The sequence below is a fragment of the Onychostoma macrolepis genome, chromosome 22 (assembly GCF_012432095.1).
Source record: "Onychostoma macrolepis isolate SWU-2019 chromosome 22, ASM1243209v1, whole genome shotgun sequence".
NCBI classification, from domain to species: Eukaryota; Metazoa; Chordata; class Actinopteri; order Cypriniformes; family Cyprinidae; genus Onychostoma; species Onychostoma macrolepis.
In genome coordinates, this window is record NC_081176.1 from 17,231,649 (window position 1) to 17,248,018 (window position 16,370).

At 37.0% G+C, this 16,370-nt stretch overlaps 1 protein-coding gene across 2 annotated transcripts in view; it reads right to left on the reverse strand.

The window, feature by feature from the left end:
- Positions 1 to 16,370, reverse strand: part of lrp1ba (low density lipoprotein receptor-related protein 1Ba) — a 306,580-nt gene that overhangs the window by 229,328 nt on the left and 60,882 nt on the right. For both annotated transcript variants that reach the window (XM_058759880.1, XM_058759883.1), the window contains exons 4-7: positions 5,942 to 6,061; positions 4,666 to 4,794; positions 674 to 931; positions 142 to 304 (exon numbers count right to left, since the gene is read on the reverse strand). In XM_058759880.1, the coding sequence (XP_058615863.1) occupies positions 142 to 304; positions 674 to 931; positions 4,666 to 4,794; positions 5,942 to 6,061 (670 nt within the window). The remainder of the gene's footprint in view (positions 1 to 141; positions 305 to 673; positions 932 to 4,665; positions 4,795 to 5,941; positions 6,062 to 16,370) is intronic.

The following is a 16,370-nucleotide window of genomic DNA, read 5'->3' on the forward strand; positions in this document are numbered from 1 at the left end:
GTGGCTTATTATTCATAGTAGTAGCCATAATTTTTAAATAGATTTTTTCCCAAATATATCTACCCCAGTTTTAACAACAAAGGCTCACTGCTACCATCTCATACAAATGAAAGGACCTAATGGTTGTGTTAGCAAGCGTACCCCGTGATGGGATCCAGCGCTAGGCCTTTAGGGTTCTGGATGTCCAGGTCGATGATGGTGACACATGCATCTCCCTGTTCGCTGCACACGAAGATCCGGTCGTTCACTCTGTCTACGAAGTAGAAGTTTCCTGTCAACCAGTCGATGGCCATATGCTCCACATCTACATGGAAGAAACATTCATTTTTAGACATGGGACATAAGAGTTTGTAAATTGGGATCTGGTAGTTAGAAACTATTAGTAATTCATGCATGCTTCAAAGAAGCAACAACTGACATTCAACGACCTGACATGCACACTTGACTCATTTAACCTTGTGACATTAAACACTTCATTAGCAGATCATTAAACACTTCAAGAGGTAAAAGAAGTGAAAAAAGAGACTAATGAGAAAATTTATATGGACATTAAACACAACACTCAAGTTCATAAAAACTTCAAAGGACATTAGTTTGCACTTGCTCTGAATTAATCATCAAAGTTACGAAATGTTCCTTAATTTGCGCTTCGAGACTTGACGTGCGTACGTACTTTGTAGGTTCTGACCTATCCGTATCTGGTGTTTTTCTGAAAAGCCTTTGAGTTTGGTCATGCGGGCACACCACAGCTGGCCTGTATCCTGTGTCACTGAGAGCCAACAGAGTGACTCTTCTCTATAAATAAAGTCCAATATTTGAGTCCCATTTGTCTCCATGGACTTGAGATTTGGCATAGATGATCCATTGAGGTAAACAACTGATATAGAATTCGTATTTGCTGTCAACAGAACCGGAGGTTTATCACCAGGATCTGAAAGAGGGAGCACAAAATGCACAGAGCTATTTATAATAAATTATTTATATTAAACATAATGCTCATGTTGGGAACTTTCGGTACTGTGGACATTTCAATAATAAGGCTTGAACCAAAATAAATTACAAAATTTATTGTTATTTTTGTCATTTCTCTGAACCAAATGTCATTTCCACCACATCTTAAAAAAAAATATATATATAAAATTATATTATAAAAATTATATACAGTATGTATGTATATATACTGTATATATATATATATATATATATATATATATATATATATATATATATATATATATATATATATATATATATATATATATATATATATATATATATGTGTGTGTGTGTGTGTGTGTGTGTGTATATATATATACACACACATACATACATGTACATATATACATACACACACACACACATATACATATATGACTAAAATGTATCATTTTCACACAAGAATAAAATATAAAGCGTTCATAAATATAAATATTTATCTATACACACATAGATAATAAACACACATTCACATAAACATACACTAATTTTAATAAAAATGATCTTCACACAATAAATTTAGATAAACAAATATTAAGAAATATTGCCATATGAATTAATAATATATACACACACATTCACATATATAATTGTATTTTAGTAATATGAATAAAAATGTATAATTTAACACAATAAATAATACACACATATCTATCTATCTATCTATTGAAAGAAAGAAAGAAACTAACAGGGCAAACATATACTATAGCATAAAGAAATGATTAGTAAAAAGCTAATTATCACAAAAATCTGCACTTGGAACATATAAATGCTTGTATTTGAAGAAGCACCCATATAAAAATATGAATTTATGTTACATGAACATACAGCATATAAAGATTTTCTTATATTTTTGATTACTTAAATAGAAATTAAAACAGGTTCATTAAGAAGCTCACACTTAAGCAAAAAAAAATCTAATTGCTGTAACATATTATGCACACGTAAACTTTGTGATCGGCTTTTTTTTTTTCTTTTTCCACACTAATGAACAGACACCATGAAGTGCAATTAACTCTGAGCGTGTAATCATCTCTAAATTTGATAGACAGTCGCAGGTCGAGCTGGATGGGCTCTGATTGACTTTCCATTAAGCCCTCCCCTGTTTATCTCTCCTGTGGCTCTGTCGTAGCACAGCTCGCTGGCGGCCATTTGCATATTGATGACAATAAGTGTAACTGACACTCGCATCAGGCAAATGACAGTGTCATCTATACTAATGCACTCAGATGATCGCCACTGTGACCGTACTACTCCACTGAGGCTTTCCTGTTCAATCAAACATCCCAGAGGGCATTGTGTTTACCCATATAGTCCAGACTAGTTCTTAGGATGTTAAAGAAGACTATAATTTAAATGTTGATTGAAATGTCAAGTGTGGAGTTTGTTGACCTTTCCTTGTTTTCAGTATTGAACACTTTTCTAGTGTTCTTGCTAAGAGACAATTCTCTATGGTAAATGCTATTATTGTGTACTATTGAGAACATCTTAGAAACCACATAATCTGTTAACCCCTCTCAAACCCCCTTATAGCAGGCTAGCAGTTAACCAGGACCTCCAGCAACCACATACTGTAGAAATGCACTACAACCACTCAGAAATTCTTACTCAAGTGGCTAGCAACTACCCAAAATGACATAGAAGTCATATAGAATGTGTTGAAACTCTGAGAATCCTTAGCAACAGTCTAACAACTACCCAGAACCCCCAACAAAAACATACTGGAGCAATATGCTATAAAAAATAAATAAAAAAATAAAAACCTTTATTTTTTATCTTTTTAGCAGCCAGATAACAACTACTCAGAACACCCTCGAAACCACATAGTAATGTGCTAAAACCCACTCAGGAACACTTCAGTTGCCTGTCAGCAACAGGATAGCAACTACACAGAACCCCTCCAACCATATACTGTAGCAATGCACTAAAACTAAAACAAAATTACCTAAAAGTCATATAAACCTCACAGAAACTTTAAAGCAACCAACTGACAACTACCCAGAATCCTAGCAAATCACATAACAATGGGCTAAAAATCTTCCAGAACCCCTTAGCAACAGGCTAGCAATTACCCAGAATCCCCTGGAATTACATACTGTAGCAAAGCACTAAAAAAACACTAGAACCGCTAGAATCCCATTAAATCACAGCAATGCACTAAAATCCCTTATAACGCGGCAGCAACAGCAACAGGCTAGCAACTACCCAGAACCCCCAGCAAACACATACTATAGTCATGTTCTAAAAAAAAAAAAAAAAAACTCAGAAACCCTTAGCAACCAGTTAACTACAGAGAACATCCTAGAAACAACATAATGTGTTAACACCCCCCCCCCCAGACCCCCTTATAGCAACAGGCTAGCAATTATCCATAACATTCAACAACCACATACTGTAGAAATGTGCTACCCCTAAGAAATACTTAGCAACTGGCTAACAGCTACTCAAAATGAAGTCATATAGGATATGCTAATACCCTCAGAACCCTTACAACAGTCTAGCAACTACTCAGAATCCATATCAACCACATTCTGTAGCAATGTGCTAAAATTTCCCTCAGAACTCCTTAACAACCAGCAACTTCCCAAAACACCCTAGAAACCCCATAGCAATGCATTAAAAACCACTCAGAACTACCAACTACCAAGAACCCCAGCAAAAAAACATAAGCTATGTGCGAAAAAACCCTCTTAACTTTTTAACAAACAGCTAACAACTACTTAGAACACTCTCGAAACCACATAGTAATGTTCTAAAAACCATCACTTAGCAACAAGCCAGCAACTACACAGAACCCCTACAACCACATACCGTAGCAATGTGCTAAAGCTACCCAAAATTACCTGTCATATAGAAATGTGCTAAAAACCCAGCAGAACCTTTAGGAACGGGCTAGCAACTACCTAGAATACTAGCAAATCACATAACAATGAGCTAAAAATCTTTCAGAACCCCTTGGCTACAAACTAGCAATTACCCAGAACCTCAACAACAACGTGTTGTAGCAATGCGCTAAAAATACCCAAAAATGACCTACAAGTCATCTAGAAATGTACTAAAACTCAGCAGAACCTTTAGCAACCAACTAGCAACTTCCCATCACGATGGGCTAAAGATCCTTCAGAACCCCTTGGCAACAGGTTAACAATTACCCAGAATCCCTTGCAACCATACTGTAGCAATGTGCTAAAACCCCCACAGAACTTACTAGCAACTTCACAGAACACCCTAAAAACAACATAACAATGCGTCAAAAACCATTCTAAACAATACAAGCTAGCTGTTGAACACTGTTGCAACCACATAACAATACACTAAAAACAGCCAAAACCCCTTAATGAATCTTAGCAAACTGCCCCCCAAAAAACCCTTAGCAACAACCTAACAACCCTAAAACCCAATCAGTAGCCCTTAGCACTGGCAATGTGCTGAAAATCAGTTTATTATTAGAGTTTATAACTCTCTTACAGATTTAGAGCAGTCGTCCATCTCTCCAGCACTTAGTACAGTAACTTGAGATAATATTTGATTTATGCATGGGTTAAATTATTTTTAGACTTGTGCTTTTAAAGCACCGTTGAAGATCAAAGTAAAATACATGTTGCTTAATGCACTTCTTTTTTTTTTTGGACTGGAACTGGAACTAACACGGATGATAAATGGACTCACCTGTTTTGGCTTTGCAGGATCGTCTGTTGGCCTGCAGGCTGAAGCCATCTGTGCAAGCGCATCTGTACGATCCCTGCGTGTTCATACAGATTTGACTGCATGTCCCATAATCCCTGCATTCATCATGATCTGTGGGCAACAGCGGGGCTATTTATTAAACGCTAAATGTGCTCAAACATGACCTAAATATGCAAACCCAACTCTTAATGTCACCATTCCGCAGCAACCTATCAAAAAACATGAATATGCAAATGCATGTTTGGGGATGGAAGGGTGAGTAAATTGCTGTTTTGGTTAACATAACCAATTTATCATGAAATCAACAACAACTTCTCTGAGGTTCGAGTTCATGCATTGGAAAGCTAGCTTTTCTAGAGACCTCAAAATAATATCAGCTGTGGCAACTTTTTATGAGTACTCTTTTCTGTGCCTGATTAGAACTGCAAAATAAAAAAATAGAAATAATGTGAATATCTTTCAAATTACCAAAGCTAAAAATATTTAAGCAAAATTATATTTAATCATCTTGAGGTAGCTTACTAGCTTAAAACACATACACATAACATGTTTCATCAGATATTAGTTGAGAACGTTTTATAGGTACTCTATTCAATGCCTGATTGGAACTGATACAAAACCAGATTACACATTTTTACATGTGTTACACAAAAAATGTGATTTACTATCTTTCGAATTATGGCCATACTTAAACATATTCAGGTAGCTAACAACTTACTGTAGCCTACTACCTTAGCATAGCTCAAACTGGTTAAGAAAAACTCTTGATAAACTAAAACAAGATATCACAAACATGCTTATAAGACTCATTTCTATAGGCACTCTATTCGGTGTCTAAATAGGAATGATAGAAAATCAATTTAAACATTTTCTTAATCATAAAAATATGTTATTTACACTTTTCAATGTACACACCACATTACCAAAGCTAAATATGGTCAGATGTAAACATTGTCAGGTAGCTAACAGCTTAGCCTGCTAGCTTAGCATAGCTCGCACTAGTTAAAAAAAAAGCTCTTTTGATTATCTAAAAAAAAATGTCATCAGGTAGACAGGCACTGAGTATAGGGACATGATCTTACACCAATATTTGCTTTGTCTAGTCAGAGCTCATAGGAAGTTTTCATTCTGGAAAGCATTTTATTGGACTTTTTTCCCTTTATTAGCTGTAATAAGTCAAAACTGTTTCTAAAGTGCTACAATTCAATTCAGTGACATTTCTAAAGAGCCAAATTCTTCAAACGGTAATGACCCTCACCTCGACATTGCCTCCCATCCTCATCCAGTTCGAAACCTTCCCCACAGAAACAGGACGTCCCATTTCTCATGATCACACAGTCAAACTGACACCTCTGCTCCTTGCAGCTACGCACCAACTCTGAGAAGACACAAACACACATTTAAACTTTGATTCACAGTCTTAATATCACGCACAGAGTTCGCCCTCCCAATGAACATGCATTTACACTCGACAAAACCCTCCATAAAAGCACAATGCCATTTCGCCAGTATGAAATCATTTTTTAAAAGTTGAACAGATGCAGCCTCATTACGAGACCATGATTCAGCGCTTTTTAAGTGGCACTTAAGGCCTGTTTCCGTGGATGCAATTCTTCCCGGCGAGCTCCCGCTCCAAATCGCTGTCAATACACAACGGTGGAGTACAAATTTAAGGCCCATTGTGTGATATTTATCACCTGTACAGCCTCATAATGAGGGACAATTTGACGACCACATTCTCCTGGATTGCTCGCCAAATGAAGATGACCCCGTCTTTATATATTGATCCCAGAATAGTTTGAAAAATAGCAGTGATTTATAAAAGCTTGGGTGGCAGTCTGTTTCAATTACAATAGCCATAGCGCATATGTTTTTATTCATCTAGGGGTGTGGCTAACAGGTCACCTTGCTTATCTTCGTCATTTGTGACAGTTTTAAGTGCGTGGCAATACTGGAAAGAGTGAGAAAGAAAAAGATTGCAGACGGTTTAGCCGTCTAATCGTGAGCGAGAGAGATTTTTAGCGTGCATTTGCTACGGAGCCCACATTAATAATAAGCATCGCACTGAGAAATTCATCGACCCACCCGAGGCATGCGTTCAGAATGGCTTGAGTCTGACAGTTTTAAATTAAGTACTTCTTTAAAAATGTATCACAACGTTTAAGGGTAATGCAAAGCGTTTTACAATATGAGTTTAACTGAAAGTGAAATATAATGGCTTTTTATCTATTACAGGGAATGTGTATCCACTTGAGCTGAAAGATGTTTAACTATTTATATGTGGGACTAGCAATGGGAAGTGACTAACAGTTCTTGAAATATTTCATAATCTTGGCTATAAAGGATTCTTTATTTATTTATGCAGATGGGGAATCTGAGCCACTAAAATCTGTAGTTTTATTCTTTCACATAACAAGAACTGGGAGCAACAAGGGCAGAAGTAACATATTTTGTGTTCCACATAAGAAAAAAAAAATCGGATTTGAACAACAAGAATGTGAGTAAATAATGACAAATCATTCATTTTGGGGGTGAACTAACCCTTTATGACTAGCCCTTGACTTGACTAGTTGTCATCAGTACAACATTTGAAAAAACAATAATTACACTAAAAGCAATCCAAGACAAATTTCCTCACTGAAAAAAACAATATTAACTTAAAATGAATAATGGACTTCATATGCATTAGAATTGTGCCAAAAATATGGCGGAATATATGACCGAGGAGGAAGCTGGCCTAACTAATAGTCAAATTTTGCAACAGCATGCCAAACCGACACATATAAATTACATAAAATCTCAGAAATTAAACTGACATAATTTAGCGCCAACAAAAAGTGTAAATAAAGCCTTTGGCAGTGTAAAAGAAAAAGTGGTTACTGTGATCGTAATTTTTGATACGCAAAAAGGAAGCAAAGAAAACTGCTAATAAAAGACAATTGACTTTTTTATATTGCATCCAATTTTTTAGACACTTATCTCACCCCACAAAGTTTGACTTTCCTGATATTATTTCTAAAAGACCTTTTGACAACCCTATAAAAATGTAAATGTCAGTATTTCCCCATTAGGTATAAAAAAAACAGAAACTTCACAGAAATAAATCAAAGAAAAAGAATGTGAAACTTCATATATTTACAAAGGGAGCTGACTTTAAATGTTGCAGCATTGAAATGAGTGAAAAGTTGCAAGCTTCGATCCAGGAGGAGGAAACTAGACCGCTCCGATTCAAAACAGCAGGTGCGAGAGTTGATTATCGGATGAGAATTACTCTTTGGAGAAATCAAAGCTTATGCTTGGAACCCAAAACTTCAAACGTAACTTCGAAAATAGGTCAAAATCATTGTTTACACTGCGAGTGGTGTTGAATGTGTGCAGCTACTGTAGGACACTCGCTGCCACCCGGATTCACACTAATCTCCTCCGAGTGGGAAGGAGGCCATTACGGGTGGACTCTCGCTGCGAGTCAGGCTCCCGCACAACAGGATTTATCTCCAGTGAACTCCAGAGATCTCCCTCAAGGTGATTTTCTCTCAGTGAGGAGCCCTACTTCCTCTGACACTCGCTGGGTGATGTAGTGCTAACGGCAGCAGTCCAGGAAGGGTGCTGAGTCTGACAGGGGCGTTGAGGTAAATGCCTGTAGATCTATTTCTCTACCCCAACCCAAAGAGCTTGAACTTTAGCTGCTGTGAACAATCAATCACTCTCGGGAGTCCCGTACCACATTAAAAATTGAAGCCTGGGACCTTGAAAATCTATACGGACTTAAATGCCACAAGTTTTTTCAGACCACCTCTAAGCTTGACACATTCAAAAGATCCAATGAAATGGCTTACAAACTCTATTCATATTTTATACTGAAATACAAATTTGGGCTGGTACATATTGAAGAGTTTGTCCTTTTTATGGTCAATAGAGACTTGCAATGTTTTCTAAAAGAAAAGAAAAAAGGGGGAAAAGCAAAGCAAAGCAAAACAAAATGGAAAACAAAACATCAAAAAACACAAAATAAAACAAAGCAAAAAGAACAAAAAACAAAACAAAACAAAAAAACAAAAAATGCAAAACAAAACAAATGTCCTTTTTTAAATGGCCAATAGAAACCTGCAATGCTTTCCAAAAAGAAAAAAAGAAAAGAAAAGAAAAGCAACATGAAACAAAGCAAAACAAAAAAAGCAAAACACAACATGACCTGGGCTGCGTTTCCCAAAAGCATCGTAAGCTTAAGATGATCGTAGCTCCATTGGTTTCAATGGGTCTACAATGTACTTAAGCTTATGATGCTTTTGGGAAACGCAGCCCTTGTCCGTGTACTTTTGCGTCCATTCATTTTTTGTTTTTTAACCCAGAAATGAAATACGGAAAATGCAGTTTCTTCTATAATGGTTCGAACTCTGATGAATAGAATAAGCAGGAACAAACTAATTTTCATTATTCAAATTTCCTATTTCATTAAAAATCGTAAAAATAATATAAAGCTTTTTTTTTCTATTTTTTTTTTTGTAATGTATGTAAATGCTAAGTTTAATTTCTTCCTTTTTTGAGTGTTTCTATACAGACGCACCCTCTCGTGCTACTGACGTAGCTACCGTAACTGCTTTATGAAAACATTTAGCTTCGATATTTTTATGATCTTAATCATTTTTCATGCCTAAAAACATGTATGAAATACACATTAGATAGCCCATTTCTTTGCAAATAACTGTATCCTGGACAAGTTCTACAGGAGCGGGAACGAAATGAAAGCAAGAGAAGGTCAGTTAAAGCAAAGACAAGGGACTTTGGTTAAAGCTAGAAATAGGATAACTGACATTTTATGTTGATTTTATGAGTGGCCATGCTTTTAGTTCAGTTCAGCCCCCCGAGGGGGAAAACGTGATTTCTACCGAGGGGAACGCTAGAGCCCTGCATTTCAGCCCGGGCCTGACGCCGACTTTTTTACGCCTCTAGGGCCGGGCTTCGGGCCAATTTTCACGTCATAATTCAGACGCGAGCCGGGCCTTGGGCCTGTTTTAGGCTTCTCCTTATTTTTATATTTTAGACAATTTAAGGCAATTTTTAAAAACAATTGCCACGCTGGTGGAAACAACACGAGACCGTGCCGCGACTGTGAAGAGCGACTCGACAGTGTTTAGAGTCCCGCAGCAGTAGAGAGCGCCGTCAGCACAGCTGAAGAGTTCTGCTTCAAATACACGCAATAGGCTGAAGCTTGCCGCAAAGCCCCAGCAAAAGCAATTACCATTAATGTGTCTGGGGGAAATAGTAAGGAGATATTTGAATTATTTACTAATAAAGTGTTTTCTGTGTCAGTGTCGCAAAGATGAAGATGATGATCCTGACTAGCCATCTCCTCATTAGACGCACCTTTAGAGAGAAGTGCATCTTCACGGATTATAATGAAAGAGTTTTTGTTATCGATTTGATTTATTTCGTTAAGTAGTAATTTAAAGCTTTCTATAGATATATTTATCATGTCTGTGAGGCATGTACTTCGGTTAATTTTTGTGAAGCGCTCCTGTTCAAGACGAGACGGCAGAAAGCGCATCGTTTTCTTGAGCAAAAATTACGGTGTAAGTTGTTTCCATTGAAAAAAATGCAATTGATTGCGCTGGTGCCTCCATGTCCTGCGCTTTAGCTTCCGTTCTCCGCACAAACTATTGGATGCAGTGCACATTTATCTAGGTTTAACGTTTAAACATTGTTACACGCTTGAACAGTTTCAGTAGGCTATATCTATAGATTTTATTTTAGGCAAGTCGTGATGATTTGAGAAGGCTAAATTGATCAAACATAGGCTATGATCAGCCTGCCAGTCTGCCGCTGGCCGCTTGGTTACTTTAAGAAACAAAAAAAATGCTCCAAACGTTTTTCTAAATTAACTTGGCCTAATAAAAAAAGGAAACGAAATATAATCACTTTGCCATTACATACAAAACTGAACTATTTTAATAGCTGAAACAGTAGGCTATTATAATCTGATTGTGGAGAAGGGGAAAAAAAGACAATGATTTCAGATTTCCAAATGATTTCAGAAGCACCCTCAGTGATTTGATTCAGGAACCAGACCTGCCTGTATCTGGAGATTATAACTTTATATATTTCTATATTATATTTCTATATTTACCCCATATATTAAACCGTGTGTAGCGCTCTAACTCTATATAGCCTACTGTTTGAGCAACCATGTATGGTCCTCTCCGATACCGTGACCCAGATAGCACACAAAATTTTGACAAAATCATATCCCAGTATTTAATTTCATGATGATAAAGTTCAGGATTCTGATATGTCTATTTTAAAAATCATATTTGTATTAAGTCTCTGCATTGTTCCAAAGATGACTCTAGTTCTCAACTGAACGTGCAGGAGAAGCATTATTAAATTTGGCCGAAAAAAAAACTGTTAAAATCTAAAATTTTCAATATTAATTTGTGCATTTTTCAAATGTTTATTAAAAGTGCAAAAATTCATTTTAAAAAATCTGAAAAGCAATCAATATTTTACTTTTTCGGGTAACTGTGTGTGTGCGGTTCTAATTTCAGTTTTGGTTTTCAGCATAGCATTTAAAAATACAATAACCGTTCTTTTTTCATTTTTTTGGTCTGGGTTAAAAAACTAAAAACGAATGGAAGCAAAAGTACACGGACCTGAAACAAAGCAAAACAAAACACACACAGACACAAAATGCAAAACAAAACACTGAACAACTTGTCTTTTAAAAATGGCCAATAGAAACCTGTAATGTTCTCTATAAAATAAAATCAAACTAAACAAAATAGGCAAAGTAATTAGAAGGTGCATGAACATGAATATCAGTCAAATGCGAGCAACACAGAAGATGTGCCCAATCATTTATGAAACCAAAATGTTAGACATCAAATTTTGATTTTAAATCACATACTTAATAGAAAACCTTTGGCATCGCCTTCACCTGACTTTAGCATCTTCCTCAACTGTCTAAACAGACTAATCAAAACCTGCTTCATAAGCCCCGCTCCTGCCCAGCAGGAATCACCAGTCCAGAGAACATGGCATATGTCTGGACAGGTCTATTATTCACTCACAGCAGGTCTTCCCCTCAGTCTCCATCATTAGAGTGGCCACCGTCCCCAGGGCTCAGACAGCTAGGCCATCACTGCAGCGGAACGAGCGTGCGCTTGTGTATTTTTATTTTTTTTGTTTGTGCGATCAGAGCAGGTGACCAGGGGGTCCGCACCTACCAGGCAGTGTCTATAAATAGATGACAGTTGAGTAAAAACATGGTTTGCTAGAAGAGAAAGGACGGAGGTTGGAAGCAGAAGGGAAGTTGACCTTCTAAAGCAACAAAGAAAATGCACAAAATTCACAAAATTCACAAACACAATGGCCACATAAACACTGCAGCTAAATTTGGTTGTTATTTCAACTTTTAGTGCTTAATCCTGTTCTATACACAAACAGTTAAGTAATTTATGGAAGTAACAAATGCATTCAACAACCGAATTGACTCTTGAAAAATGTAGGTCATGTCAACTGCATTTGCAGAAATTCTATGCTGTGTGTGCAGAACAGAACTGAACCACTAGTTGTTAATGACATAGTTAAACACTTATCAGAGTTGTGTCTTTTCGTCTGTATGTATGGTGCAAGAAATCAGTGTACGTTTTGACTTAATGTTGCCAGATCTTCCTAGAAGAAATAAGAACTCCATAAACTCAAATCCAAATGTGTTATCTTGGAAATAAGCCACATACCAAAACATAGCAAACTGCACCTGCCTACATTATTAATTCCATAAACTGAAATGCTTTATGAGCCGAGCTCAAACAACAAGCCCAAAGACACTTGATAAGCATTGCTATAATAAGTGGACATGGCAAACCATCAAGCTCTGCAAGCACATCAAGCAAGTAGCCAAACATAATTAACAAAACACAATGGCTCTGTTGTCGATAGTTTACTAACTCACTGGCACGATGCTAGCATGTTTTGAGAAGTTTTAGCATTGTTCTATAGGTGGTTTCTTACTAGCCCATGTTGAGTAAAAGCACGTTTTGTTGCAATAGAAAGGAACCTCTGAACAAAGAATTCACAACATGACGCTAGCATATCTGTGTTTTTAGCATATTGCTATGTGGTTGCTAAGGTATTCTGAGTGGTTGCTTACTAGCCCAAGTCCAGAGAAATCTCTATGAGAGGGGTATTCATCCTTTTTCAGGCCAAGAACCCCTTAAACTCGGAATGGTATGGAATGGTATGTTTTCACAGTTACAGCAAAAAGTAATGTTGCATAACTTCACAAACACCTGCACCTCTAACTAGAGAAACCGAAGGGAGGTGGATGTGAGACTTCTGAGGTGTAACTGTGAAACCGAGCTGGTTTATTTTGCCCCTTCATCAACACTTCAGGATCGACTGCCAGCATTGGAAGAGGATTCAGATAAACTCCAGATAAACCGGTGAAAATGAACAGGTTGGTTCAACGGCCTGTGCTTAATGACTAAGGCTATATTTAACCAGATTGATGTGGCAGTAAAGGCTCTGCACTTGGAGGCTCGTCTAAATCCTAGTCAAGCTACCAAAGGACATCAACTTGGCACATGAATCTGCCCTTCTTGTGACCACTGCAGTTTTGCCCCTGGGCAAAGCACTTAACCCTCAGCTGCTCCCATCATACTGTAATATGCCTGCAGTTTCAGCACTCGAGTGATCACTAGCAGTCTCACTAGATGAATAAATGTTGAACTTATTTGATGAATTCTAACATTTGCAGCTGTTAGCTGACAACTGTCAAATTCCTGTGCAGCTACAGTACAAACTTTAATTGCTAAGCAATTAAATACATGTGAAGGAAGTAAACAAGTCATTCTGTAATACTGATAATATTAACACCTGCTAAAATAATGACGTTACATATCTGTATTAGTATTTGTTCCTGTCTTTTTTTTTGCGCTGTTGTTCACATTGTCATTTAAATGCGACTGCCATCAGTCTCATGTGTGAAACCGTATACGGCCCTGAAGTGACCCACATGCACAGAAGAAGACGTGACGTCAGACGCAGCGCACTGTGTTTGCGGAAATAAAAATTGATGCTGCTCGTGTTAAGCAATTTTAAAGTTAATGTGCAATCGGAGCCTAAATAACGAAGTGATAAGCAGTGTTGGGCACGTTACTTTAAAAAAGTAATTAGTTATAGTTGCTTCTCACAAATAGTAACTGAGTTAGTAACTGAGTTACATCATTATAAAAGTAACTAATTACCAGGGAAAGTAACTATTGTGAATAAATTATTATTATAAAACATTGTACACTAATCTATTTAAATATTTTTGTGGGACAATGTGAGAGACACCTATCAAATTCAATATATTATTGTAAATAGTATCAACCAATTATATATATAAAGCTTATGTTTGTAAAATGGCACAGTTTTTTTTTTTTTTATATATATCTGACACTTAGCATCAGTCAGTCAAGCATTATAATCTGATATTATGATAATTTAGCATTATATGATGATAGAACTTTAGTAATTATTTGTCATGTTGACTGAGCTCAGGACTGGTGGTGGTGCTTAAGATATTGTTTGTCATTTATTCTTTCGATAAAAAAAGGGGGGGAAAAAAACACAAATAATACTGATAGGATAACAAAACTACTACGAATTCTACTACTAATAACAATATAAAACGCACTAAGGATTAATAAGCTGCTGGGTTAATGAATATTAATCACGTTGTCTGCTTTCGCTCGAATTGATTTGCTGAAATCAAAACAGGGACGATAATAGGTGAGCGCCAGCCAATGAGATTGTCGTTTGCGCATAAGTTCCGCCCACTACCAGAGAACCCGGCAGTTCTCAAAAGCTGAAGAATTCCAAAGGAACTCCGTTATTTTGACAGGAAAATACAACAAAGAATATCGTTTACATGTACCTCGTCAATTCTGCATGTTATGAAAAACTGTCTTGCTCTGTATCTTTCTTTGCGCGTGTGAGACAAAGCGACACACTAGAGTTTACGGTACGTCAAATACAGCTACACTGTCCATTCAGATAAACTGAGAAATAAAATGATAATAATATTATAAATTATAGTAACGCCGCATTTTATTGTCAGTAACGGTAACGGCGTTAAAAGTGGCTAATGTTTTAGCACATCTGATCTCTTCTGGAAGCTGGTTCCAACTGCGGGCGGCATAATAGCTAAAAGCAGACTCCCCTTGTTTTGTGTGAACCCTTGGTATTTCTAACTGACTCGATCCTAATGATCTGAGTGGTCTGTTAGGTTTATATTATGTCTCCAATGTATTTAGGTCCTATGCCATTTAGAGACTTATAAACGAGTAAAAGTACTTTAAAATCAATCCTAAATGTAACTGGAAGCCAGTGTAAGGACCTGAGGACTGGTGTGATATGCTCAGATTTTCTGGTTCTAGTCAGAATCCTGGCAGCAGCGTTCTGGATGAGCTGCAGCTGTCTAATGGTCTTCTTTGGAAGGCCGGTGAGGAGACCATTACAATAATCCACCCTGCTGGTGATAAAGGCATGAACCAGTTTCTCCAAGTCTTGACTGGAAACAAAACATCTAATTCTTGCAATGTTTTTGAGATTATAGTATGCTGATTTAGTTACTGCTTTGACATGACTACTAAAACTAAGGTCTGTCTCCAGAAACACCCCAAGATTTTTGACTTTGATTTTTGGTTTTTAGTTGATTGACCCCTAGAGTCAAGGTATGCATTCACCTTGAGAACTTCATCTTTGTTTCCAAATGCAATGACTTCAGTTTTCTCCTTATTTAACTGAAGAAAGTTCTGGGACATCCAACAATTTATTTCATCAATGCATTGGCAGAGGGAGTCAATGGGGCTGTAGTCATTTGGAGATAAGGCTAGGTAAATCTGCGTATCATCAGCATAGCTATGATAGGCAATTTGGTTCTTTCTCATTATTTGACTTAGTGGGAGCATATATAGGCTAAACAAGAGCGGTGCAAGGATTGAGCCTTGTGGGACTCCGCATGTCATGGACGTCCACTTAGACTTATGCTCTCCTATACTCACATAATAACCTCTCCCTTCTAAGTATGACCTGAACCATTTGAGTACCATCCCAGAAAGCCTGATCCAGTTTTCCAGTCTCTCTAGAAGTATGTTATGATCAACAGTGTCAAACGCAGCACTAAGATCTAGTAGTGCCAGCACTGATATTTTGCCTGAATCAGAATTGAAGCGAATATCATTTATTATCTTAATGAGTGCTGTCTCTGTGCTATGATGTGCTCGGAAACCAGATTGAAAATTGTCCAGGTATCCATTTAAGTTTAAGTAGTTGTTCAGCTGATTAAAAACTACCTTTTCAATAATCTTACCTATGAATGGAAGATTTGATATTGGTCTATAGTTGTTCAACATTGTGTTATCAAGATTGCGCTTTTTCAGAAGGGGCTTAACAACTGCAGTTTTCAGGGAGTTTGGAAAAGTCCCAGAAAGAAGTGAAGCGTCCACCACTTCTAAGAGATCTGCTTCCAAACAGTTAAGCACACTTTTGAAAAAAGATGTGGGAAGTGTGTCAAGATAGCAGGTTGATGATTTAAGGTGCTGTACTATTTCTTTCAAAATTTTGCAATCAATTGCTTCAAAAACAGACATAGTCACTTCTTTTTGAAATTGCGGTCGAATCTGTGTGACCTCTGCAAAAGTAGA